Below are 22254 nucleotides of genomic sequence, written 5' to 3'. Positions count from 1 at the left end.
ATTTAAAACGCGAGGAAATTGTTGCAAAGATTATTAACAGTTGTTCTCAATTTAAAGAATTGTATAACGATTATAAACAAATTAAGGATATTTATTCTTTAATAAAAATGAGTGATTATATAAAGTTGGCGTTATCGGCTGATTCTAAAGAGAGGGAAGGACAGTTAATTATTACAAGGGCTTTACAGGTTATCGGTGAGCATTTAAAAAACACTTTAGAATCCCCTAAGTTATCTAATACTACAAGTGGGCTTTTGCTATTATCGTTACCAAAAGATACAAAAAATATAATTAAAAGTTTACGTGATTCACTATCGCATGCTGATTCTCTCTCCAATAGAATAAAAATCGAGAAAAATACACATGTTAATTTTTTTCTTTGTGTTCAAAATGATATTAAGAAAATCGATATTGTAATTACTGATATTTTTTATAGTAAAAAAATGATAACGCTTAGGATGCTTCTAAAAAGAATTGCTGATAGTAAAAGCTTAAGTGATATAAAAGAAATTGCTGAAATATTAAGTAATGTTAAGTTGGATGAAATAATATCGGCAGATTTTAAAATGATGGAATACGAGAAACTTGAAAAACTCATTAAAGAATTAAGCGACAATATAACTGACAAGACAAATTATGAGAAGAAGCTGTTTAATGAAATTAATAAAATAATCAATTGTGCAGGAACTCAATCAGAAAATATCAGAACTGATTATATCACAGGACATAATTTAATAAAAGGCTTAATCAATTTGAGTGAAAAATTTAAGATTGAAAATAACGTTATTAGTGGAATTAAATTTATTGCTAATAGAATATTAAAAAATATGACTATAAAAACAAACCCTAATAGCCTTAAAGAAATTGCTAAGTTGTTCGGAAAAATTAATCGTAGTATTGAGCCAAGAATTCGATATGACAATCTAGATAAATTAATTTACGAAATTTTTTTTTATATTCTTGAATTTGAAATAAGTGACGTAAAATGGATTAAGGAATTCAGAGAAAAGTTGAATAAAAAAGATTCGTTTACTTCTATAGCAAGAAAGACTTACAATATAACAAAAGAAAAATATAATAACCAGCTTGAACTAAAACTATCTGAACTGGAAAATATTTTAAGCCATAACGCATTGAGTGGCCAATTAATTGAAAAATTACCTTTGTATAAGCGTGATAAAAAATTGCAAGCAGTAGTAGAAATGCTTGTTCTGGATATAATGTCAATTTTAGATAGCTTAAAGTACATATTAATAAAGCAAAATAATCTACTCTTTTTAGATGCTAACACTCCTTTATTAATTGGAAAATGTTTACGTAATCATTTAGCTCATGATAATGCCTTAGTTAATGTATTGTTATTTGATCCTTTAATAGCAATTGTTTTGAACGCTAAAACACTTATTGAAGAAAATAAAAAGAGCAAAGAAAAAATTGATGAGGAAGATATAAAAAGCAAAGAAAAAGTTGGTGAGTTAGTAAGCGATAATTCTTTCAATTTGAGAGAGAAATACTCTCAAGACTTATATACCATTACTAATCAGGAAAAAATGTTTGCTGCTTTGGAAAAAGGAAAGCCAAACAACTTCAAGAATTGTCTAAAAAAAGGTGCAGATATTAATGCTAGAACTATTAATTCATGGACCGCGTTACATTTTGCTGCTAAGGGATCCAGTCCTAAAGTTATAAAATTTATTCTTGATCAAAATTTAAGTGTTAATGTGAAAAATATTAATGGTCAAAGCCCATTACATATTGCTACTGAGCATGGAAGGAATAATATTGTAGAATTTTTTGTAAAGGAAGGTTTATATATCGATGATTTAGATAATAGTGGCAAAACGTCATTACATGTTGCTGCTCAAAACGGTCACGAGAATACTGTTGTAGTTTTATTAAATAATAATAAAGCACATACTATTGCCCGAGATAAAACTGGTCTTTTACCTTTACACTATGCAATAATGAATAATCATATAGGTGTTACTAAGATTTTATTGAAAAAAACTGAAAATGCTTATAAAATGTTTAATGAAATTATAGGTAACTTAACCCCGTTGCACGCAGCTGCACACAGAGGTTATCTAGAGTTCGTTGAAGTCTTGCTTGAAAATAAAGCGAACGTTAACGTTATAAATGAAAATTATTGGACACCGTTACATTTAGCCGCATTAAATGGCCATTTGGAAGTAGTACGTGTTTTAATCCAAAACGGAGCTGATGTTAACGCTAGCGGTATAAGTGGTTCTACACCATTACACAGTGCAGCAGATAACGGTTCCGAGAAAATAGTTAATTTTCTATTGAAAAATGGAGCTAATGTTAATGCTGTTGACAAACCCGATAATAGTACATCTTTGCACTTAGCAGCAAAAAATGGGCACGAGGAAACAGTTAAGACTCTACTGAAAAGTAAAGCCGACGCTAATATTGCCACTGTTACAGGTGTGACTCCGTTGCATCTTGCAGCCCTGTATGGTCATCGAGGAATAGTTGTTGCTCTACTTAACCATAATGTTGAAATTGATGCTAAAGCTAAAAATAACGCTACACCACTACACTGCTCAGTAAAAAGTGGTCATAAAGAAGTTTCTGAGCTTTTAATACAAGAAGGAGCAGATTTTAATGCCAAAACTAATAATAATGTAACTCCACTACATACAGCTGCTCTGGAAGGCCACAAAAACATTATTGATCTTCTAATAGACAATAAAGCTGAGGTTAATGCAAAAGCTGGTAACGATACCACACCATTGCATCAAGCTGCTCTGAAAGGCTACAGAAACATTATTGATGTTCTAATAGAAAATAAAGCTGAGGTTGATGCTAAATCTTTTGACAGTATTACATCATTGCATCTAGCTGCTGTGGAAGGCCACAAAGACATTGTTGATTTTTTAATAACAAAAGGAGCTAAGGTTGATGCAATAACTAAGAACGGTAGTACACCGTTGCATCTAGCTGCTTTTAGCGGCCACATAGACATTGTTGATCTTCTAATACAAAGTAAAAAAGCTGAGGTTGATGCAATAACTAATAACGGTAGTACACCGTTACATATAGCCGTGACAGCAGGTCATACAGAAATCGTTAAAATTCTGGCAGCAAATGGAGCCAATGTTAATGTCAGAAAAAATTACAACATGACACCATTGCTTTCTGCTATAAATTATAATCACAAAGAAATCGTTGAAATCCTTATATCAAATGGAGTTAAAGTTAATGAAGAAGGCATCAAATTTTTGTCATCAGCAGTTCTTGCTGCAAACACAGATATTATGGAAATTTTACTAGACAAAGTCGATGTTGATGTAAAAGATTCTGAAAATGTTGCACCATTACACTTGGCTGCTACTAAAGGTTATAAGAATGTAGTAGAAATTCTGTTAACAAAAGGAGCTACAGTTGATGCTACAACTATTAATAATCTAACACCATTATGTTTTGCAGCACAGGGGGGTTATCAGGAAGTAGTTGAGATTTTAATAGCACATGGCGCTAACATTAATGTTAATGATAAATCTGTAAAGCTTGTAAAGCTTGTAAAGCTTGTAAAGCTTTTATGTAAAGCTTCTAAAAAATTCCTCTAAAAAATTCAATTTGCCACCCACGCTGATTTCCATAGTAAATTGCAATCTCGGGTGAAAAGAGTTGAATGTTTCTAATACGTGAGTGCATTTATTAAGAGGCACTGCCATTGCAATATCGTCCACGTATCTCTTACATAAAGAAGGGACGAATTTCAAGCTTCCGAGCGCTCTAACCTCCACGACCTCGATATCCGCCCCTATGGGTGACAGCGCTCCAACCAGGAAATTTTTATGCGACGATATTCTGGAACGTGTCGGAGTGCACACATAACTTGACTGACCAGCGATGATTTGCTGTTTACGGTGGTAGACTATCTGTATGTATGTTTGCGACGTCAGACCACTTTTGTATTAATTTTTATATGTAAGATTTACGCTGAGGAAGACCCCAAAGAAGGGTCGAAACGTTCGTTCGTTAATTTTGACTTGTGAGAATAAAGTTTAGCGGTTTTACGTCACGCTTGTGCTCTTATTGCCCGTTTAAGGTTTTTTCTTTTACATTACAAAGCCTTACTTAGTTATTTATTATAATTCAATGTTGCTATAAAAAACTAGCAAACTAAGATGTTTTTAAAAATATTGAATAAATTCTAAAAATGCATGCTTGAAAATGCTTAAAACTTCGAATTAAGGGGCTCTTATAGTGGCAGTGCACTTTATGCACTAAGTGCACGTTATATATATATATATATATATATATATATATATATAATATGTATATATATAAACAGCACTTTGACTCGTATTTTATTTATTATAAATTTTTAAGGGCAAAAATGCAAAATCGGGCTGTTTAGAGCACTACAGATGAGTTTACTGATTAAAAATATTGTAAATTGAATAAGATTTATTCGATATTTTGGCTAAATTCTTCTTATTCGTAATATTTTTCGTAATAAGAAGAATTTAGCCAAAATATCGAATGAATCTTATTCAATTTAGGAGATTTTTAATCAGCAAGCTCATCTGTAGTACCCTAAACAGCCCGACTTTGCATTTTTGCCCTTAAAAATTTATAATAAACAAAATACGAGTTAAAGTGCAGTTTATATATATAACGTGCACTTATAGTGCATACCACTATAGGATGTTCTTAACACTCTAATAAACTTTAATTTATTATAAACAACTTTATAATAAATTTGTTTTTAACAGTTTATTTACATACAATTAAAGTGACTGAAAATAGCATATCGACCCCAGACGTCAAAGTTTACCGGACGTTACGAGAATCTTGAGTGCATGAATATTCTACGCAAAATAGACTTAATAATAGACTTAATAATGTAATTAAGGAAGTTGGTTGCCGTCACGTTGTGGGGCAGAGACGGTGGGGCAGAGAAAAGCCTATAGGTGTGTTTTTTTGTACGCATTGAATCTTACTTCTACTTACACGATATTATTTCTACATGTTTTCCCAAGGGTGGATGATAAACATTATGTACGTATAAACTGTAGAATTTTTGTTTTAAGCAAATATTGTCGTCAGGTGACAGCTGTGTATGTGCCCCAATAAGTAATATTTTTAATTTTTTGGTGCTTTTGATATAAAATCGCGTTTTGCACCCTAGATTTTTGTGCGGACTTTAATTCTGTAAACAATTTTTGCAATTCTATAAAGCCAATTAAAAAATCCATCTAATAACGATAATGTCGGTAAATCATACGGCTGCAGGATCCCCTTAATTTCATGTTTTTTGCAACGATATAAACACACTTTTAATAATTAATTAAAAGCCTCGAAAAAAAATACGTACAATTTTTATATACAAAATTTTTAACATACCTATTATCTTTTTAATTACGAAAGTAAATTCTTAACTCCCCCGGCCTCGCCTCTCTCTTTCTCTCTCTCTTTTTTGTTCTCTCTTGTTCTCTCTTGTTGTCTCTTGTTCTCTCTTGTTCTCTATGTTTCTTTCTTTTTCTTTCTTTCTGTCTCTCTCAACTTTTCTTCTTTTTCTCTTAGTTGTCATCTTTAATTTGGTCATATCCCAATCATGGAGAACAAAGAAATTACGAACACACACGATATTATATACTATCTTCATCGTAGACGAGTTACGCACAATATAAGTTTAATTATTATTTTAAGGCTTACCTGCCTCTCTTTCTCTCTCTTCCTTTTATCTCTTTTTCTCTCTTTCTTTTTCTGTCTTTTTCTTTTTCTCTTGTTCATCTTTAACTTTGCAATATCTAATCGCAAAGAATTAAGGAATTACAAACAAACACGCCATCATCATCTTCATCATAGACGAGTAACGCAGAATATAAGTTTAATTATATTATTTTAAGCTTACTTGCCTCTCTTTCTCTTTTTCTCTCTTTCTTTCTCTGTCTCCTTCTTTTCCTTTTGTTCATCTTTAACTTTGCAATATTTAATCACGAAAAATAACAAAAGTACGAACAAACACGTTATCATCCTCTTTATCGTAGACGAGTTATGCAATATGTTTAATTATTATTTTAAGGCTTACCTCTCTCTCTCTCTCTCTCTCTCTCTCTCTCTCTCTCTCTCTCTTTCTTCCCCTCCCCCTCTCCCTTTCACTCAATTATTTGCTGAAAAATTGGAAATATTTCGTAACCGATTTCCAAAAAGATACCGGTTTCCAAAAAAATCGGTAACAAAAAACTATACAGTTTATAGCACTTCCCGAGAAATTTTACCCTTGTTTTATATTCAATTCTTTAAAATTCGATTAATTATTTTCCGGAAAATTCGTCAAACTTTTGATACCAGTTTCCAAAAAAATCGGTAACAAAAAATTATATACTTTATAGCACTTCCCGGAAAATTCAACCCCTACTTTATGTACAATTTTTTGAGATTCGGTCATTCGAAACTGGTTTCCAAAAAGATCGGTAACAAAAAATAGTACACTTTATAGCACTCCCCGGGAAATTCTACCCCTACTTCATATACAATTCTTTGAGATTTAATCAATTTCCCGAAAAATTGAAAACATTAAAAAAAACCGGTTTCCAGAAAGATTGGTAACAAAAACTATACACATCATGGTGCTCCCCGTAAAATTCTACCCCTGTTTGATCTATAATTCTTCGAAATTCGGCGAATTATTTCCCAAAAAATTAGACAAATTAGAAAAACCGGTTTCCAGAAAATTGGTAACAAAAAACTATACACATAGTGGCACTCCCCGGAAAATTCTACCCCTATTTTATATGGTTTTAATAAAAATTCGGTTCAATAGTTTTTAAGTTATTAACGTTCAAACATACACCACCCGTAAGGATTTTATATAATAGTATAGATAGAGACGTAGTTCTACGTCAAAACTACACACTCTATAGCACTCTCCGGAAAATTCTACCCCTATTTCATATACTTGTGGCCAAAATTCGGTCCAATATAGTTTTTAAGTTAAAAACGTTCAAACATTAGTATTCATACATTTGTATGTTTGAACGTTTTTAACTTAAAAACTATTGGACCGAATTTGTATTAAAACCATATAAAATAGGGATAGAATTTTCCGGGGAGTGCTATAGGGTGTATAATTTTTTGTTATCTATTTTCTGGATACCAATTTTTTTAATTCTTTTACCCGTAAAAATTAGAAAAATTAAAAAAAATCGGTTTTTAGAAAATCGCTAACAAAAAAATACACACCCTATAGCACATTCCAGAAAATTCTACCCCTATTTCATATACTTGTTGTAAAAATTTGGTCCAATAGTTTTTAAGTTATTAACGTTCAAACATACACCACCCGTAAGGATTTTATATAATAGTATAGATATAGATAAGCCATTGGTACTATGTGAAAAAAATATTTTCTTGGATCTAAGTATTTTTTTCCAGTGTACAACATGCCTCATCGAATCGGTAAGATTAACAATGTAGAGAAATTTGATCCAGAATTTTTTAATATACCCGCTACGGAAGCTCATATGATGGATCCTATGGCGAGAATGATACTAGAGCATACTTACGAAGCAATTATCGATGCAGGTGTCAATCCTAAAGAATTACAGGGAACAAGAACGGGTGTTTTTACAGGAATTTGCGCTGATACACAAAGCTATTCTATCTATTTTAAACCATATGTATGATATATTCAATAATCTAATTAATTTATATAATGTTAATAAAAATGTACATAAAAGAACCGTAACTATAAAATTCTTGTTAAAAATTTGGAAATCTATCTCCTTAATACGTAAAATAAAAATTTGTGCAATTTATAAATAGTTACAAATAGTCTAAAAAATAAAGATACAACTTATTAATAGTATTCTAATATTATACATTCTAATATTTCAAGCATTACAAAAAATTTATGTGTTGTAATTAGATCAGTGGAATGTCATATTGGTGCAATAGATCTTTTGTGGCAAACAGAATTTCTTACTGGCTCGGGACTACTGGACCATCATTTAATCTTGATAATGCATGTAGCTCAAGCCATTTTGTCATGACAGAGGCTTACAATATGATCCGATCTGGAAACTGTGACGCCGCTATTGTTGCTACCGCCAATCTATGCCTCCATCCTTACATAAATTTTGGATTTTATCGCCTTGGTATATATACTTGAATAATACTGTACTTTATAATATACTGACAATATATATTTATATATTTGTCTAATTTTATTTATCAAAGTAAAAGTATTTAAATTACTGATATTTCCGTTTTAATTAATGATGCAAAATTAAAATAATTAATATTAATATCGTAATGTATCTCTACAACTGAAAGATATACATGTTTATATTCGCGTCCTTAAGTAAAATAAAAATATGAATAAAATTTACTTTGCCCGTAATGTTTATTTTACCAATGCTTATCGCATATTTCTGCATGCAGCAATAAAATCAAAACTGGAAGAATTTGGTTTATTAGGATCAATTTCTTTCAGGGGTTCTGTCTTCTGATGGTTATTGTAGACCCTTTGATGAGGCAGGCTCTGGATATATGCGTAGCGATGCAATGACAGTGGTGTATCTGCAAAAAGCAAAAAATGCAAAGAGAATATATGCGACCTTCGTATACGGTAAAACAAATTGCGATGGCTTTAAAGAAGAAGGTATCACTTTTCCATCATTCAAAGTGCAAAAAATGTTGTTGAAAGAGTTTTACGAAGAATGTGGAATCTCACCTAGTGAGTTATCTTACATGGAGGCTCATGCAACTGGTACCATAGTGGGTGATCCTGCGGAAATTACGTCTATTGACCAGACTTTATGTGCTAAAAGAAACACGTTGATGGGCTCGATAAAATCGAATCTTGGACACTCCGAACCCGCCAGTGGCCTTTGCCAAATTGCAAAGGTTAATATGTGTAATAAAACATTTAAATATAAAATTTGCTTAAACTGCAACTGTAACAATTTAAATTTTCTCATATCGTTCTTAGACTTTCCAGATAGCACAGATGATCGTCATGAACTCAAAAAGGATTCGTGAAATCCTTTCATAACGATCATCTATGCTATCTGGGTTATTCATTATAATAATTTACAACAATCACACAATTAGAATTACTGTTAACAAAGGAATTTAATTTTTTGAAGATATTGTTAGCGATGGAAACTGGTATAATTATGCCTACTATACACTTCAAGTGTCCGCGAAAAGAGTTAACTGCTATTATCGAAGGAAGAATAAAGATTGTTACTGAACCAACAGAATGGGAGGGTGGTTATGTAGGTATTAATTCCTTTGGATTTGGAGGAGCTAATTGCCACATATTATTAAAATCGAATCCTAAACAAAAAATCAATAATGGAGCATCGAATAACGACTTATCCAGACTTGTAATCGTATCTGGACGGACGGAGAAGGCTGTTAAAATCATTTTAGATGACGTAAGCAAATATTATACTATCTTATTTTATTTATTTTAAAAGTGGTTTAAGTTTTATATTTATCTTTTGTATTACTGCAACAATATTGTTATTATTAGATATTATAAATTATACACCTGCAATCATTTATTTAGTTTCACATCAATTCCGTTGGAGTAAAATGTTATAAATAAAAATAATTCAGAGAAGAATACAATGGGAGTAATATTAAATGATTATCAGCGTGGATGTGGGAGTGAGTGATATGGGTGTGCGTGACTACGCGGACGGCAGATAATGCGGCTTATAATTAAGTACAGAATAAGTTTATTTATTTATTTAAAATTTCGAGGTCTAGCAGCGCCAAGTTTTTTTACAAGAAAAATTTATGTATTTTAATAAAATATTTTTATTTTGTACTGTTACTTCTGTAATTCTTTGTGGCCATTAAAAAATACACATGTAAATAACTTTGTATTTAAATATCTTGTATTCCCTTGTTAAATTTAAATAAAATTTTTTAATCTTATAAAATTGTTATTATACATTCTTTTCTAATTGACACAATGTAAAGATTTTTCAATGTAGTGCAACAATTATTTTTTGAGGCAATATACATGTTCTCTCTGTAATTGGCGCTCTAACTTAAAGAGATATCATTTCTTTTTTGTAATTGTAATAGATCACTTGAAGCGCGACTCTTCTTTTTGATAAGGTAACATAATTTTGTGACGTGTATCACTTGGGTTATAATTTTTCGGAAATAAAGATACTACTGCTTAGATTTTTTCGAGGTATAATACTACCACTTTCTTTTTTTTTTTAGGTAACAACATATACACTACTATACGTGTACTTGGCGCCTTTTTTTACCTTTTTTTAAAAAAGGTAATTTTGTGCGGATATCACGCCTTTTTGTAGTATATTACGCATTGTATAAACAGTATGTACAGGATAAAGCTATTTGGAGGTATAATACTACCACTTTGTTTTTTTCGAGGTAACAACATAACAGGGTAACAACATAATACATATACACTATTATGCGTGTACTTGGCGCTCATTTTACCTTTTTTTTAAAAAGGTAATTTTGTACGGATATCACGCCTTTTTGTAGTGTTACGCAACTTAATCTTATAAACAATATATCTTATAATTTCATAAACCGTATATAATACAAGGTATGAAGCTAAAAGTGTTACGGACTATTATTTCTAAAGAAAACAACAATTTAATATTTTGCTCAGTTTTTTAAAAATAATAATCTGTAACCCTTTTAGTTGTACACCTTGTATATATTTTTCATTTTCAACATAAAACATAATTGCAATAAAGCATTATTAATGTTAATAAGTCGTTAACTGTAAAATTCTTTATTTATTTTTATTTGCGTGTCTTACTGAATGTTGTTCGCAACTGTATATGTACCGATATCTTCAGGTATCGATATTTTTGATAATTATTTTTACGTCAGACATAATTTTAATTCATCCAATTTTTATTATGTCTAAACATAATTTTTGTCCAATTTTTATTATGTCTAGACATAATTTTAATTCAGCGATTTTTATTATGTCATGACATAATTTTAATTCTGCCGCTAAGGAAATTTTAAGTCGATTTTTATGAATCAAGCTTGAATTCAATGTTTAGGTGTCCCAGGTTGCCGATGACGAGGTCCACATAGCGCGCTCTATAGTTTTCGGTGTCCAGGTGTATTAATACCTTGAATTTGATGGCCACGTGTTCCAAGTTGCCGATGACGAGGTCCACATAGTGCGCTTCGTAGTTTTCGGTGTCTACATGTATTAATACCTCGAATTCGATATCTACGTGTCCTACATTGGGTGCGTTCAGCCGATACTTTGCTAGCCTAGCAATCGTGAGCAGTCGCTCGTTTTCGCTCGTTTCCTCTTTTTTGACTTACTGGATTAAAAAGAGAAGAAACGAGCAAAAACGAGCAACTGCTCACGATTGCTAGGCTAGCGGGGTATCGGCTGAACGCACCCATTCAGATTTAAAGTTATTAATACACCTAGACACCAAAAACTATGAAGCGCATTATGTGGACCTCGTCATCAGCAACCTGGAACACCTAGACATAAATTTCAAGGTATTAATACACGTAGACACCGAAAATTACGGAGCGCAATATGTGGACCTTGTCATCGGCAACCTGGGACCTAAACATTGAATTCAACATATTATTACACCTGGACACCGAAAACTACGAAGCGCACTATGTGGACCTCGTTATCGGCAACCTGGGACACGTAGACATCAAATTCAACGTACGATTACACCTGGATACCGGAAACTATGAAGCGCACTATCTGAATCCCGTCATCGGCAACCTGGGACACGTGAACATCAAATTCGAGGTATTATTACACCTAGACACCGAAAACTACGGAGCGCGATATCTGGACCTCGTCATCGGCAACCTGGGACACGTAGACATCGAATTCAACGTATTATTACACCTGGACACCGAAATCTATGAAGCGCATTATCTGGATCCCGTCATCGGCAACCTGAGACACGTGGACATCGAATTCAAGATATTAATACACGTAGACACCAAAAACTACGGAGCGCACTGTGTGGACCTCGTCATCGGCAACCTGGGACACGTAGACATCGCATTCAACGTATTATTACACCTGGACACCGAAAACTACGAAACGCACTGTGTGGACCTCGTCATCGGCAACCTGGGACACGTGGACATCGAATTCAAGGTATTAATACACGTAGGTAACCGAAAACTACGGAGCGCACTATGTGGACCTCGTCATCGGCAACCTGGGACACCTAGACATCGAATTCAACGTGCGATTACACCTGGACACCGAAAACTATGAAGCGCACTATCTGGATCTTGTCATCGGCAACCTGGGACACGTGGACATCGAATTCAAGATATTAATACACGTAGACACCAAAAACTACGGAGCGCACTATGTGGACCTCGTCATCGGCAACCTGGGACACGTAGACATCAAATTCAACGTACAATTACACCTGGACACCGGAAACTATGAAGCGCACTATCTGGATCCCGTCATCGGCAACCTGGGACACGTGAACATCAAATTCGAGGTATTATTACACCTAGACACCGAAAACTACGGAGCGCGATATCTGGACCTCGTCATCGGCAACCTGGGACACGTAGACATCGAATTCAACGTATTATTACACCTGGACACCGAAATCTATGAAGCGCATTATCTGGATCCCGTCATCGGCAACCTGAGACACGTGGACATCGAATTCAAGATATTAATACACGTAGACACCAAAAACTACGGAGCGCACTGTGTGGACCTCGTCATCGGCAACCTGGGACACGTTGACATCGCATTCAACGTATTATTACACCTGGACACCGAAAACTACGAAACGCACTGTGTGGACCTCGTCATCGGCAACCTGGGACACGTGGACATCGAATTCAAGGTATTAATACACGTAGGTAACCGAAAACTACGGAGCGCACTATGTGGACCTCGTCATCGGCAACCTGGGACACCTAGACATCGAATTCAACGTACGATTACACCTGGACACCGAAAACTATGAAGCGCACTATCTGGATCTTGTCATCGGCAACCTGGGACACGTGGACATCGAATTCAAGATATTAATACACGTAGACACCGAAAACTACGAAGCGCACTGTGTGGACCTCGTCATCGGCAACCTGGGACACCTAGACATCGAATTCAACGTACGATTACACCTGGACACCGAAAACTACGAAGCGCACTGTGTGGACCTCGTCATCGGCAACCTGGGACACGTGGACATCGAATTCAACGTATTATTACACCTGGACACCGAAAACTACGAAGCGCACTGTGTGGACCTCGTCATCGGCAACCTGGGACACGTGGACATCGAATTCAAGGTATTAATACACGTAGACACCGAAAACTACGGAGCGCACTATGTGGACCTCGTCATCGGCAACCTGGGACACCTAGACATCGAATTCAACGTACGATTACACCTGGACACCGAAAACTGTGAAGCGCATTATCTGGATCCTGTCATCGGCAACCTGGGACACGTGGACATCGAATTCAAGATATTAATACACGTAGACACCAAAAACTACGGAGCGCACTATGTGGACCTCGTCATCGGCAACCTGGGACACGTAGACATCGAATTCAACGTATTATTACACCTGGACACCGAAAACTATAAAGCGCACTATCTGGACCTTGTCATCGGCAACCTGGGATACATAGACATCAAATTCAAGCTTGATTCATAAGAATCGACTTAAAAATTCCCTAGCGGCACTTTCTGCCAAGCATAAAGAACCTACTTTTCCGTTGACTCAATATTTATTATATATATACCTAATTTTTACTTAAATAGAAATCTTCCTCCTGACCGATAAGTTTATCGACCTAATTTTGAAATACGCGCGCGATATCGAAACTGGCGATACCTGCGCCGCCAGCGTCGAAAAAGTGAAAGTGACGTTTCTCTGATAGATCGCGGCGTTAGGAGGAGGAGGAGGAGGAGGAGGAGGAGGAGTATCTTAAAAATAAATTTTCACATTTGGACTTTGCGTCGCAATATCTCCGCTCGTAGGGCACGTAGCGGAATATTATGAGAGAAACCCCCCCCTAATTGGACCCCAAGCTATCGATCAAGCCTACTTAGAACTTGATCCGTTCACTCGTTATCGAGATCTCAACATCTCGGGTACTCGCAACCCGTCGCGTCGCGTAAAAGAGTCACGGTCGGTCTCGCTCCGCGTGTACTTGGCGCGAGACACTACCGTGTCTCTTGATTACTTTTTTAAAAAAAAGGTAAAAAAAAGGCGCCAAGTACACGTATAGTAGTGTATATGTTGTTACCTAAAAAAAAAAGAAAGTGGTAGTATTATACCTCGAAAAAACCTAAGTAACAAGTGGTAGATCTTTATATCTCAAAAAATCTCGAAAAAATCTAAGCAGTTAGTATCTTTATTTCCGAAAAATTATAACCCAAGTGATTCACGTCACAAAATTATGTTACCTTATCAAAAAGAAGAGTCGCGCTTCAAGTGATCTATTACCATTACAAAAAAGAAATGATATCTCTTTAAATTAGAGCGCCAATTACAGAGAGAACATGTATATTGCCTCAAAAAATAATTGTTGCACTACTTTGAAAAATATTTACATTGTGTTAATTAGAAAAGAATGTATGATAACAATTTTATAAGATTAACAAATTTTATTTAAATTTAACAAGGGAATACAAGATATTTAAATACAAAGTTTACATGTGTATTTTTTAATGGTCACAAAGAATTACAGAAGTAACAGTACAAAATACAAATATTTTATTAAAATATTTAATCCAACGAGGGAATACAATTTGTATTTAAATATAAAGTTTATATATGTATATATTTTTCAATAGAATAAAAGATTTAATCACAAAGAATTACACAGAGGTAACAGTACAAAATAAAAATATTTTATTAAAATACATAAATTTTTCTTGTAAAAAAACTTGGCGCTGTTAGATCTCGAAATTTTAAATAAATAAATAAACTTATTCTATACCTAATTATAAGCCGCATTATCTGCCGTCCGCGTCGTCACGCACACCCATATCATTCACTCCCACATCCACGCTGATAATCATTTAATATTACTCCCATCGCATTCTTCTCTGAATTATTTTTATTTATTGTTGTCCTTATTTATTTAAAATTTTGAGGTTTAACAGCGCCAAGTTTTTTTACAAGAAAAATTCATGTATTTTAATAAAATATTTTTATTTTGTACTGTTACTTCTGTAATTCTTTGTGATTAAATCATTTATTCTATTGAAAAATACATATATAAACTTTATATTTAAATACAAATTGTATTCTCTCGTTGGATTAAATATTTTAATAAAATATTTGTATTTTGTGTACTGTTACCTCTGTAATTCTTTGTGACCATTAAAAAATACACATGTAAACTTTGTATTTAAATATCTTGTATTCCCTCGTTAAATTTAAATAAAATTTGTTAATCTTATAAAATTGTTATCATACATTCTTTTCTAATTGACACAATGTAAAAATTTTTCAAAGTAGTGCAACAATTAATATACATGTTTTCTCTGTAATTGGCGCTCTAATTTAAAGAGATATCATTTCTTTTTTGTAATGGTAATAGATCACTTGAAGCGCGACTCTTCTTTTTGATAAGGTAACATAATTTTGTGACGTGTATCACTTGGGTTATAATTTTTCGGAAATAAAGATACTAACTGCTTAGATTTTTTCGAAATTTTTCGAGATATAAAGATCTACCACTTGTTACTTAGGTTATTTCGAGGTATAATACTACCACTTTCTTTTTTTTTAGGTAACAACATATACACTACTATACGTGTACTTGGCGCCTTTTTTACCTTTTTTTAAAAAAGGTAATTTTGTGCGGATATCACGCCTTTTTGTAGTATATTACGCATTTTATAAACAGTATGTACAGGATAAAGCTATTTGGAGGTATAATACTACCACTTTGTTTTTTTTTCGAGGTAACAACATAACAGGGTAACAACATAATACATATACAATAATACACTACTATGCGTGTACTTTCTTTTTTTAGAAAGGTAATTTTGCACGGATATCACGCCTTTTTGTAGTGTTACGCATTTTAATCTTATAAACAATATATCTTATAATCTTATAAACAGTATATAATACAAGGTATGAAGCTAAAAGTGTTACGGACTATTATTTCTAAAGAAAACAACAATTTAATATTTTGCTTAGTTTTTTTTAAATAATAATCTGTAACCCTTTTAGTTGTACACCTTGTATATATTTTTTAATTTCAACATAAAACATAATCGCAATAAAGCATGATTAATGTTAATAAGTCGTTAACTGTAAAATTCTTTATTTATTTTTATTTGCGTGTCTTACTGAATGTTGTTCGCAACTGTATATGTACCGATATCTTCAGGTATAGATATTTTTGATAATTATTTTTACGTCAGACATAATTTTAATTCATTCAATTTTTATTATGTCTAGACATAATTGTAATCTACATGTATTAATACCTCGAGTTCGATATCTACGTGTCCTACATTGGGTGCGTTCAGCCGATACTCCGCTAGCCTAACAATCGTGAGCAGTCGCTCGTTTTCGCTCGTTACCTTTCTTTTGACCTAATGGATTAAAAGGAGAGGAAACGAGCGAAAACGAGCGACTGCTCACGATTGCTAGGCTAGCGGAGTATCGGCTGAACGCACCCATTTAGATTTAAAGTTATTAATACACCTAGACACCAAAAACTATGAAGCGCAGTATGTGGACTTCGTCATCGGCAACCCGGAACACGTAGACATCAAATTCGAGGTATTATTACACCTAGACACCGAAAACTACAAAGCGCGCTATCTGGACCTCGTCATCAGCAACCTGGGACACCTAGACATAAATTTCAAAATATTAATACACGTAGACACCGAAAACTACGGAGCGCACTATGTGGACCTCGTCATCGGCAACCTGTGACACCTAAACATCGAATTCAAAGTATTAATACACGTAGACACCGAAAACTACGGAACTCACTATCTAGACATCATCATCGGCAACCTGGAACACCTAGACATCGCATTCAACGTATTATTACACCTGGACACCGAAAACTACGAAGCGCACTATGTGGACCTCGTCATAGGCAACCTGGGACACCTAGACATCGAATTCAACGTACGATTACACCTGGACACCGAAAACTATGAAGCGCACTATCTGGATCCCGTCATCGGCAACCTGGGACACGTGGACATCGAAATCAAGGTATTAATACACGTAGACACCGAAAACTACGGAGCGCACTATGTGGACCTCGTCATCGGCAACCTGGGATACCTAGACATCAAATTCAAGCTTGATTCATAAGAATCGACTTAAAAATTCCCTAGCGGCACTTTCTGCCAAGCGTAGAGAATCTTCTTTTCTGTTGACTCAATATATATTATTTATATATATACCTAATTTACCTAAATAGAAATCTTCCTCCTGACCGATAAGTCTATCGACCTAATTTCGAAATACGCGCGCGATATCGAAACTGGCGATACCTGCGCCGCCAGCGTCGAAAAAGTGAAAGTAACGTTTCTGATTATGACGTCATCATATCAGACGTCGGCGTTAGAAGTAGTATCTTAAAAATAAATTTTTACATTTGGACTTTGCGTCGCAATATCTCCGCTCGTAGGGCACGTAGCGGAATATTATGAAAGAAACCCCCCCCCCCCTAATTGGACCCCAAGTGTTGTATACTCGAAGGAGAGGAATAAGTGGGTTGTCTCTGAGTCGTGATTCTTTGTAAAACTTTACTTTTATTCAGAGCGTGCGTGTTACGTGTACAACTGTTACTCGAGAACTGCTACCGCTACCAACCGGCTAGTAACAAATATAGGTGGAGCGCACGGAGAAAACTCTGATTGGCTGTAAGCGTAGTGTGCCGTGTGTGTTAGTTGTATGGCGTTTTCGGTGTCTACATGTATTAATACCTCGAGTTCGATATCTACGTGTCCTACATTGGGTGCGTCCAGCCGATACTCCGCTAGCCTAACAATCGTGAGCAGTCGCTCTTTTTCGCTCGTTACCTCTCTTTTGACCTAATGGATTAAAAGGAGAGGAAACGAGCGAAAACGAGCGACTGCTCACGATTGCTAGGCTAGCGGAGTATCGGCTGAACGCACCCATTTAGATTTAAAGTTATTAATACACCTAGACACCAAAAACTATGAAGCGCAGTATGTGGACCTCGTCATCGGCAACCCGGAACACGTAGACATCAAATTCGAGGTATTATTACACCTAGACACCGAAAACTACAGAGCGCGCTATCTGGACCTCGTCATCAGCAACCTGGGACACCTAGACATAAATTTCAAAATATTAATACACGTAGACACCGAAAACTACGGAGCGCGATATCTGGACCTCGTCATCAGCAACCTGGGATACTTAAACATCGAATTCAAGGTATTAATACACGTAGACACCGAAAACTACGGAATTCACTATCTAGACATCATCATCGGCAACCTGGAACACCTAGACATCGCATTCAACGTATTATTACACCTGGACACCGAAAACTACGAAGCGCACTATGTGGACCTCGTCATCGGCAACCTGGGACACCTAGACATCGAATCCAACGTACGATTACACCTGGACACCGAAAACTATGAAGCGCACTATCTGGATCCCGTCATCGGCAACCTGAGACACGTGGACATCGAATTCAAGGTATTAATACACGTAGACACCGAAAACTACGGAGCGCACTATGTGGACCTCGTCATCGGCAACCTGAGACACCTAGACATCGAATTCACCGTACGATTACACCTGGACACCGAAAACTATAAAGCGCACTATCTGGATCCCGTTATCGGCAACCTGGGACACGTGGACATCGAAATCAAGGTATTAATACACGTAGACACCGAAAACTACGGAGCGCACTATGTGGACCTCGTCATCGGCAACCTGGGACACGTAGACATTGAATTCAACATATTATTACACCTGGACACCGAAAACTATGAAGCGCACTATCTGGACCTCGTCATCGGCAACCTGGGATACCTAGACATCGAATTCAAGCTTGATTCATAAGAATCGACTTAAAAATTCCCTAGCGGCACTTTCTGCCAAGCGTAGAGAATCTTCTTTTCTGTTGACTCAATATATATTATTTATATATATACCTAATTTTTACCTAAATAGAAATCTTCCTCCTGACCGATAAGTCTATCGACCTAATTTCGAAATACGCGCGCGATATCGAAACTGGCGATACCTGCGCCGCCAGCGTCGAAAAAGTGAAAGTAACGTTTCTGATTATGACGTCATCATATCAGACGTCGGCGTTAGAAGTAGTATCTTAAAAATAAATTTTCACATTTGGACTTTGCGTCGCAATATCTCCGCTCGTAGGGCACGTAGCGGAATATTATGAGAGAAACCCCCCTCCTAATTGGACCCCAAGCTGTCGATCAAGTTTACTTAGAACTTGATCCGTTCACTCGTTATCGAGATCTCAACATCTCGACTACTCGCAACCCGTCGCGTCGCGTAAAAGAGTCACGGTCGGTCTCGCTCCGCGTGTACTTGGCGCGAGACACTACCGTGTCTCTTGATATAATTTATAAGATAGTCTTAAAAGACATCCCTGATGAGTTTTTTAGTTTTTTTTTTCTAGTTCTTTGTTGTTGGTTAAAGTTTAAAACTATACTTTTTTTTTTATGTACATGATTATGTACACAGGCCCTTAAAGGGTTAAGAAGAAGATTACAATCAATATGTGTATACAAGACGGAATAAACAACACAGTTATCGGTTGAGGTAGATTGATGACATAATGTTCATTTATGCAAGTTATAAACATTTTTATATAAATTTGTAACAAAATGTTTGAACATAACTTTTCTTTCTGTAATCAGGGAAAATATTTCTTTATTTTATTAATAGTTATTTATTGTAATCCATACAGCAATTACACAATTATAATTATTGTTAATAAAAGAGAATTTCTTAAGGATATTTCTTGAAAGTAAAGATAGAAATTAATATTTTAACTTATACTTGTTACATAGTCTAAGAACTTTCGAAAAGTTTTATCCGCTGTTATTAGAAGAAGAATAAAAATATCCTCGAATTAACAGAATGAGAGAGTTCTCTCGAACCACACTGAGAAAAAAAAGCTGTTGCTTCAATTAAAGTGCTATCACAGGGTGCCAAACACATAAGTAGTTCATTCAATTGTATTATTATTAGAACCAATATCTGGATTATTAAACCAATAATTTAATTATTTATTTTTTAACAATAATTTCTAACTTTAGCAATGTTTGTTAACATAGAAATATGTTGACTGTTAATACTAATTTAAACATATGAAATAAAGTTTTAGCTTTAGCTTAAAAGAATACAGATACAGGTAAGATTTAACAGTTACAGATGTATATAATTCGAGATACACACAGTGGACATATTTATAAACTAACTATAAATTAAAATTGTGCCGATAACTTACCAAAAATTGTTATATCTACCTATCTTTATTATATCTACTATCTTTACTCTTGTTTTTTTTCTTAATTTTTGTAATAAGAAATTTATTTATTTGTATTATATATATTCCTATATTAAAAATATAATTGATAATTAAGACAATCTTAACTTACTTACTATATACTTACATAGAGCTTAAAAAATATTTTTGCAAACATAATTGTTTAAAAAAAAAACAATTATGTTTTTTTACAGTTGTTCAAAGAAATTTTTAAAATTAAATATCCAAACAATTAAAATATCTTGTTCAGTGAATTAAGTAATAAGAAAGTATTTTATTAGAAATACTTATCTTGCAAGATAAAATGATAACAATTTTCTTTTTTATGTAAAATTATTTTACGAAAAGATGGGGCGTCTAAATATTTTTTTATACTGAATGTGCAGGTACGAAGTCGAACTATAGATACAGAATACATCTCTTTATTACACCATATTCATAATGATAACATAGAAGGACACCTTTATAGAGGATACATGATAACTGGATCTAAAAAATCTTATGATACAATTAATAAAATAGGGCATCAATATATGAAGCGACCAATTTGTTTTATATTTTCTGGACTAGGATCTCAATGGTCTAAAATGAGTGAGTGTGGTGTGTTCGTAAGCGCGCGTGCATATACATATTTGTATATTAAAGCTAACGGATTTGAAAATTTCTATTAAAACTTTAGCAGGTCGAGCTCTAATGAAATTCCCAGTATTTGCCAAGGCAGTCCAGAAATGTGATATTGTTTTGAGATCTTATGGCATATTTCTTACAGATATTTTATTAAGTGATAATAAAAATATTTACAACAATATCATTAATTTATTTTTAGCACTCGTTGGACTGCAGGTAAAAAAGGAAAACTTTTTGTTTAAACTTCATAAATATATTTTGTATATAGGTATCAAATATGATTAAATTTTTATTTTATAATTTTTTTTATTTAAAACAAATGGGAAGATATTTCTTTTATACGTATAGTATAATATATTTATATTACAGATTTGAATAGTCGATCTTTTAACATCCATTGGTATAGTTCCGGATTTTATAATCGGTCATTCCATTGGTGAACTAACCTGTGGATATGCCGATAGATGTTTAACAATCGAAGAAACGATTCTGTCAGCATATTTCATCGGTTTAGCAGTTCATGAATCGAAAATAATTAATGGTTCCATGGCTGAAATTAATCTTGATCTTGAAACTATAAGAAATATATGTCCTTCGGATATTGATGTAGCTTGTTACAATAGTTCCTCTAATTTTATCGTGAGCGGACCAACAGATTCTATAAAAGCATTTCTCGCCAAATTGCGGGTACATTATTTGAACAACATAATATTATCTGTTTTGCTTTTTTTTAAATCTGTCAAATTAAATAATTAATACCTACTTGTGATATACGTGGTCTGTTTAAAACATAGAGATATAAGATTAGAGTGCACGAGTCATATGCTAGCAAGTAGAGGCTGCGATATAGAAATAGAAAAAAAACGCTGCAGTATATATATATATATATATATATATATATATATATATATTGTACAGAAATGGTCGTTCTCTGTATAATTCAATTAGAAAAGCATCACTGTCTTTTTCTTCTATAGAAATATTATTCTCATTTTCATTTGACACTTCATTGTCTGTACAATATGTATTATTAAATTCAAAATAGTGATGATCTTCCATTTTTACTAAAAAATAATAATAAAAGGATATACATATATAAC

General features: G+C 34.0%; 2 protein-coding genes across 24 annotated transcripts in view; one reads left to right on the top strand and one right to left on the bottom strand.

The window, feature by feature from the left end:
• Positions 1–21910, top strand: part of LOC143894343 (fatty acid synthase-like) — a 29086-nt gene extending 7176 nt beyond the window's left edge. For 4 of the 21 annotated variants that reach the window (XM_077400535.1, XM_077400529.1, XM_077400525.1 and 1 more), the window contains exons 2-8: positions 7411–7655; positions 7904–8132; positions 8471–8883; positions 9126–9419; positions 20914–21118; positions 21207–21370; positions 21524–21910. In XM_077400535.1, the coding sequence (XP_077256661.1) occupies positions 7419–7655; positions 7904–8132; positions 8471–8883; positions 9126–9419; positions 20914–21118; positions 21207–21370; positions 21524–21529 (1548 nt within the window). In that variant the 5' untranslated portion in view covers positions 7411–7418 and the 3' untranslated portion in view covers positions 21530–21910. The other 17 variants (XM_077400523.1, XM_077400528.1, XM_077400530.1 and 14 more) reach the window with 17 other exon arrangements.
• The window catches only part of LOC143894346 (synaptosomal-associated protein 25-like), a 51417-nt gene that overhangs the window by 1678 nt on the left and 27485 nt on the right, over positions 1–22254 (bottom strand). For 2 of the 3 annotated variants that reach the window (XR_013256080.1, XR_013256079.1), the window contains one exon: positions 20934–22218. The exons of the other annotated variant lie outside the window; for it this stretch is intronic. The gene's annotated coding sequence lies outside the window, so the exon portion shown is untranslated. Of the gene's footprint in view, positions 1–20933; positions 22219–22254 lie in introns of those variants that run through there. 3 annotated transcript variants of the gene reach the window in all.

Source organism: Temnothorax americanus, unplaced genomic scaffold (genome assembly GCF_048541705.1).
Source record: "Temnothorax americanus isolate GAGA-0224 unplaced genomic scaffold, ASM4854170v1 Scaffold137, whole genome shotgun sequence".
NCBI lineage: Eukaryota > Metazoa > Arthropoda > Insecta > Hymenoptera > Formicidae > Temnothorax > Temnothorax americanus.
The sequence above is the reverse complement of the archived record's forward strand: the minus strand, read 5'-3'. Positions and strand labels throughout refer to the sequence as shown.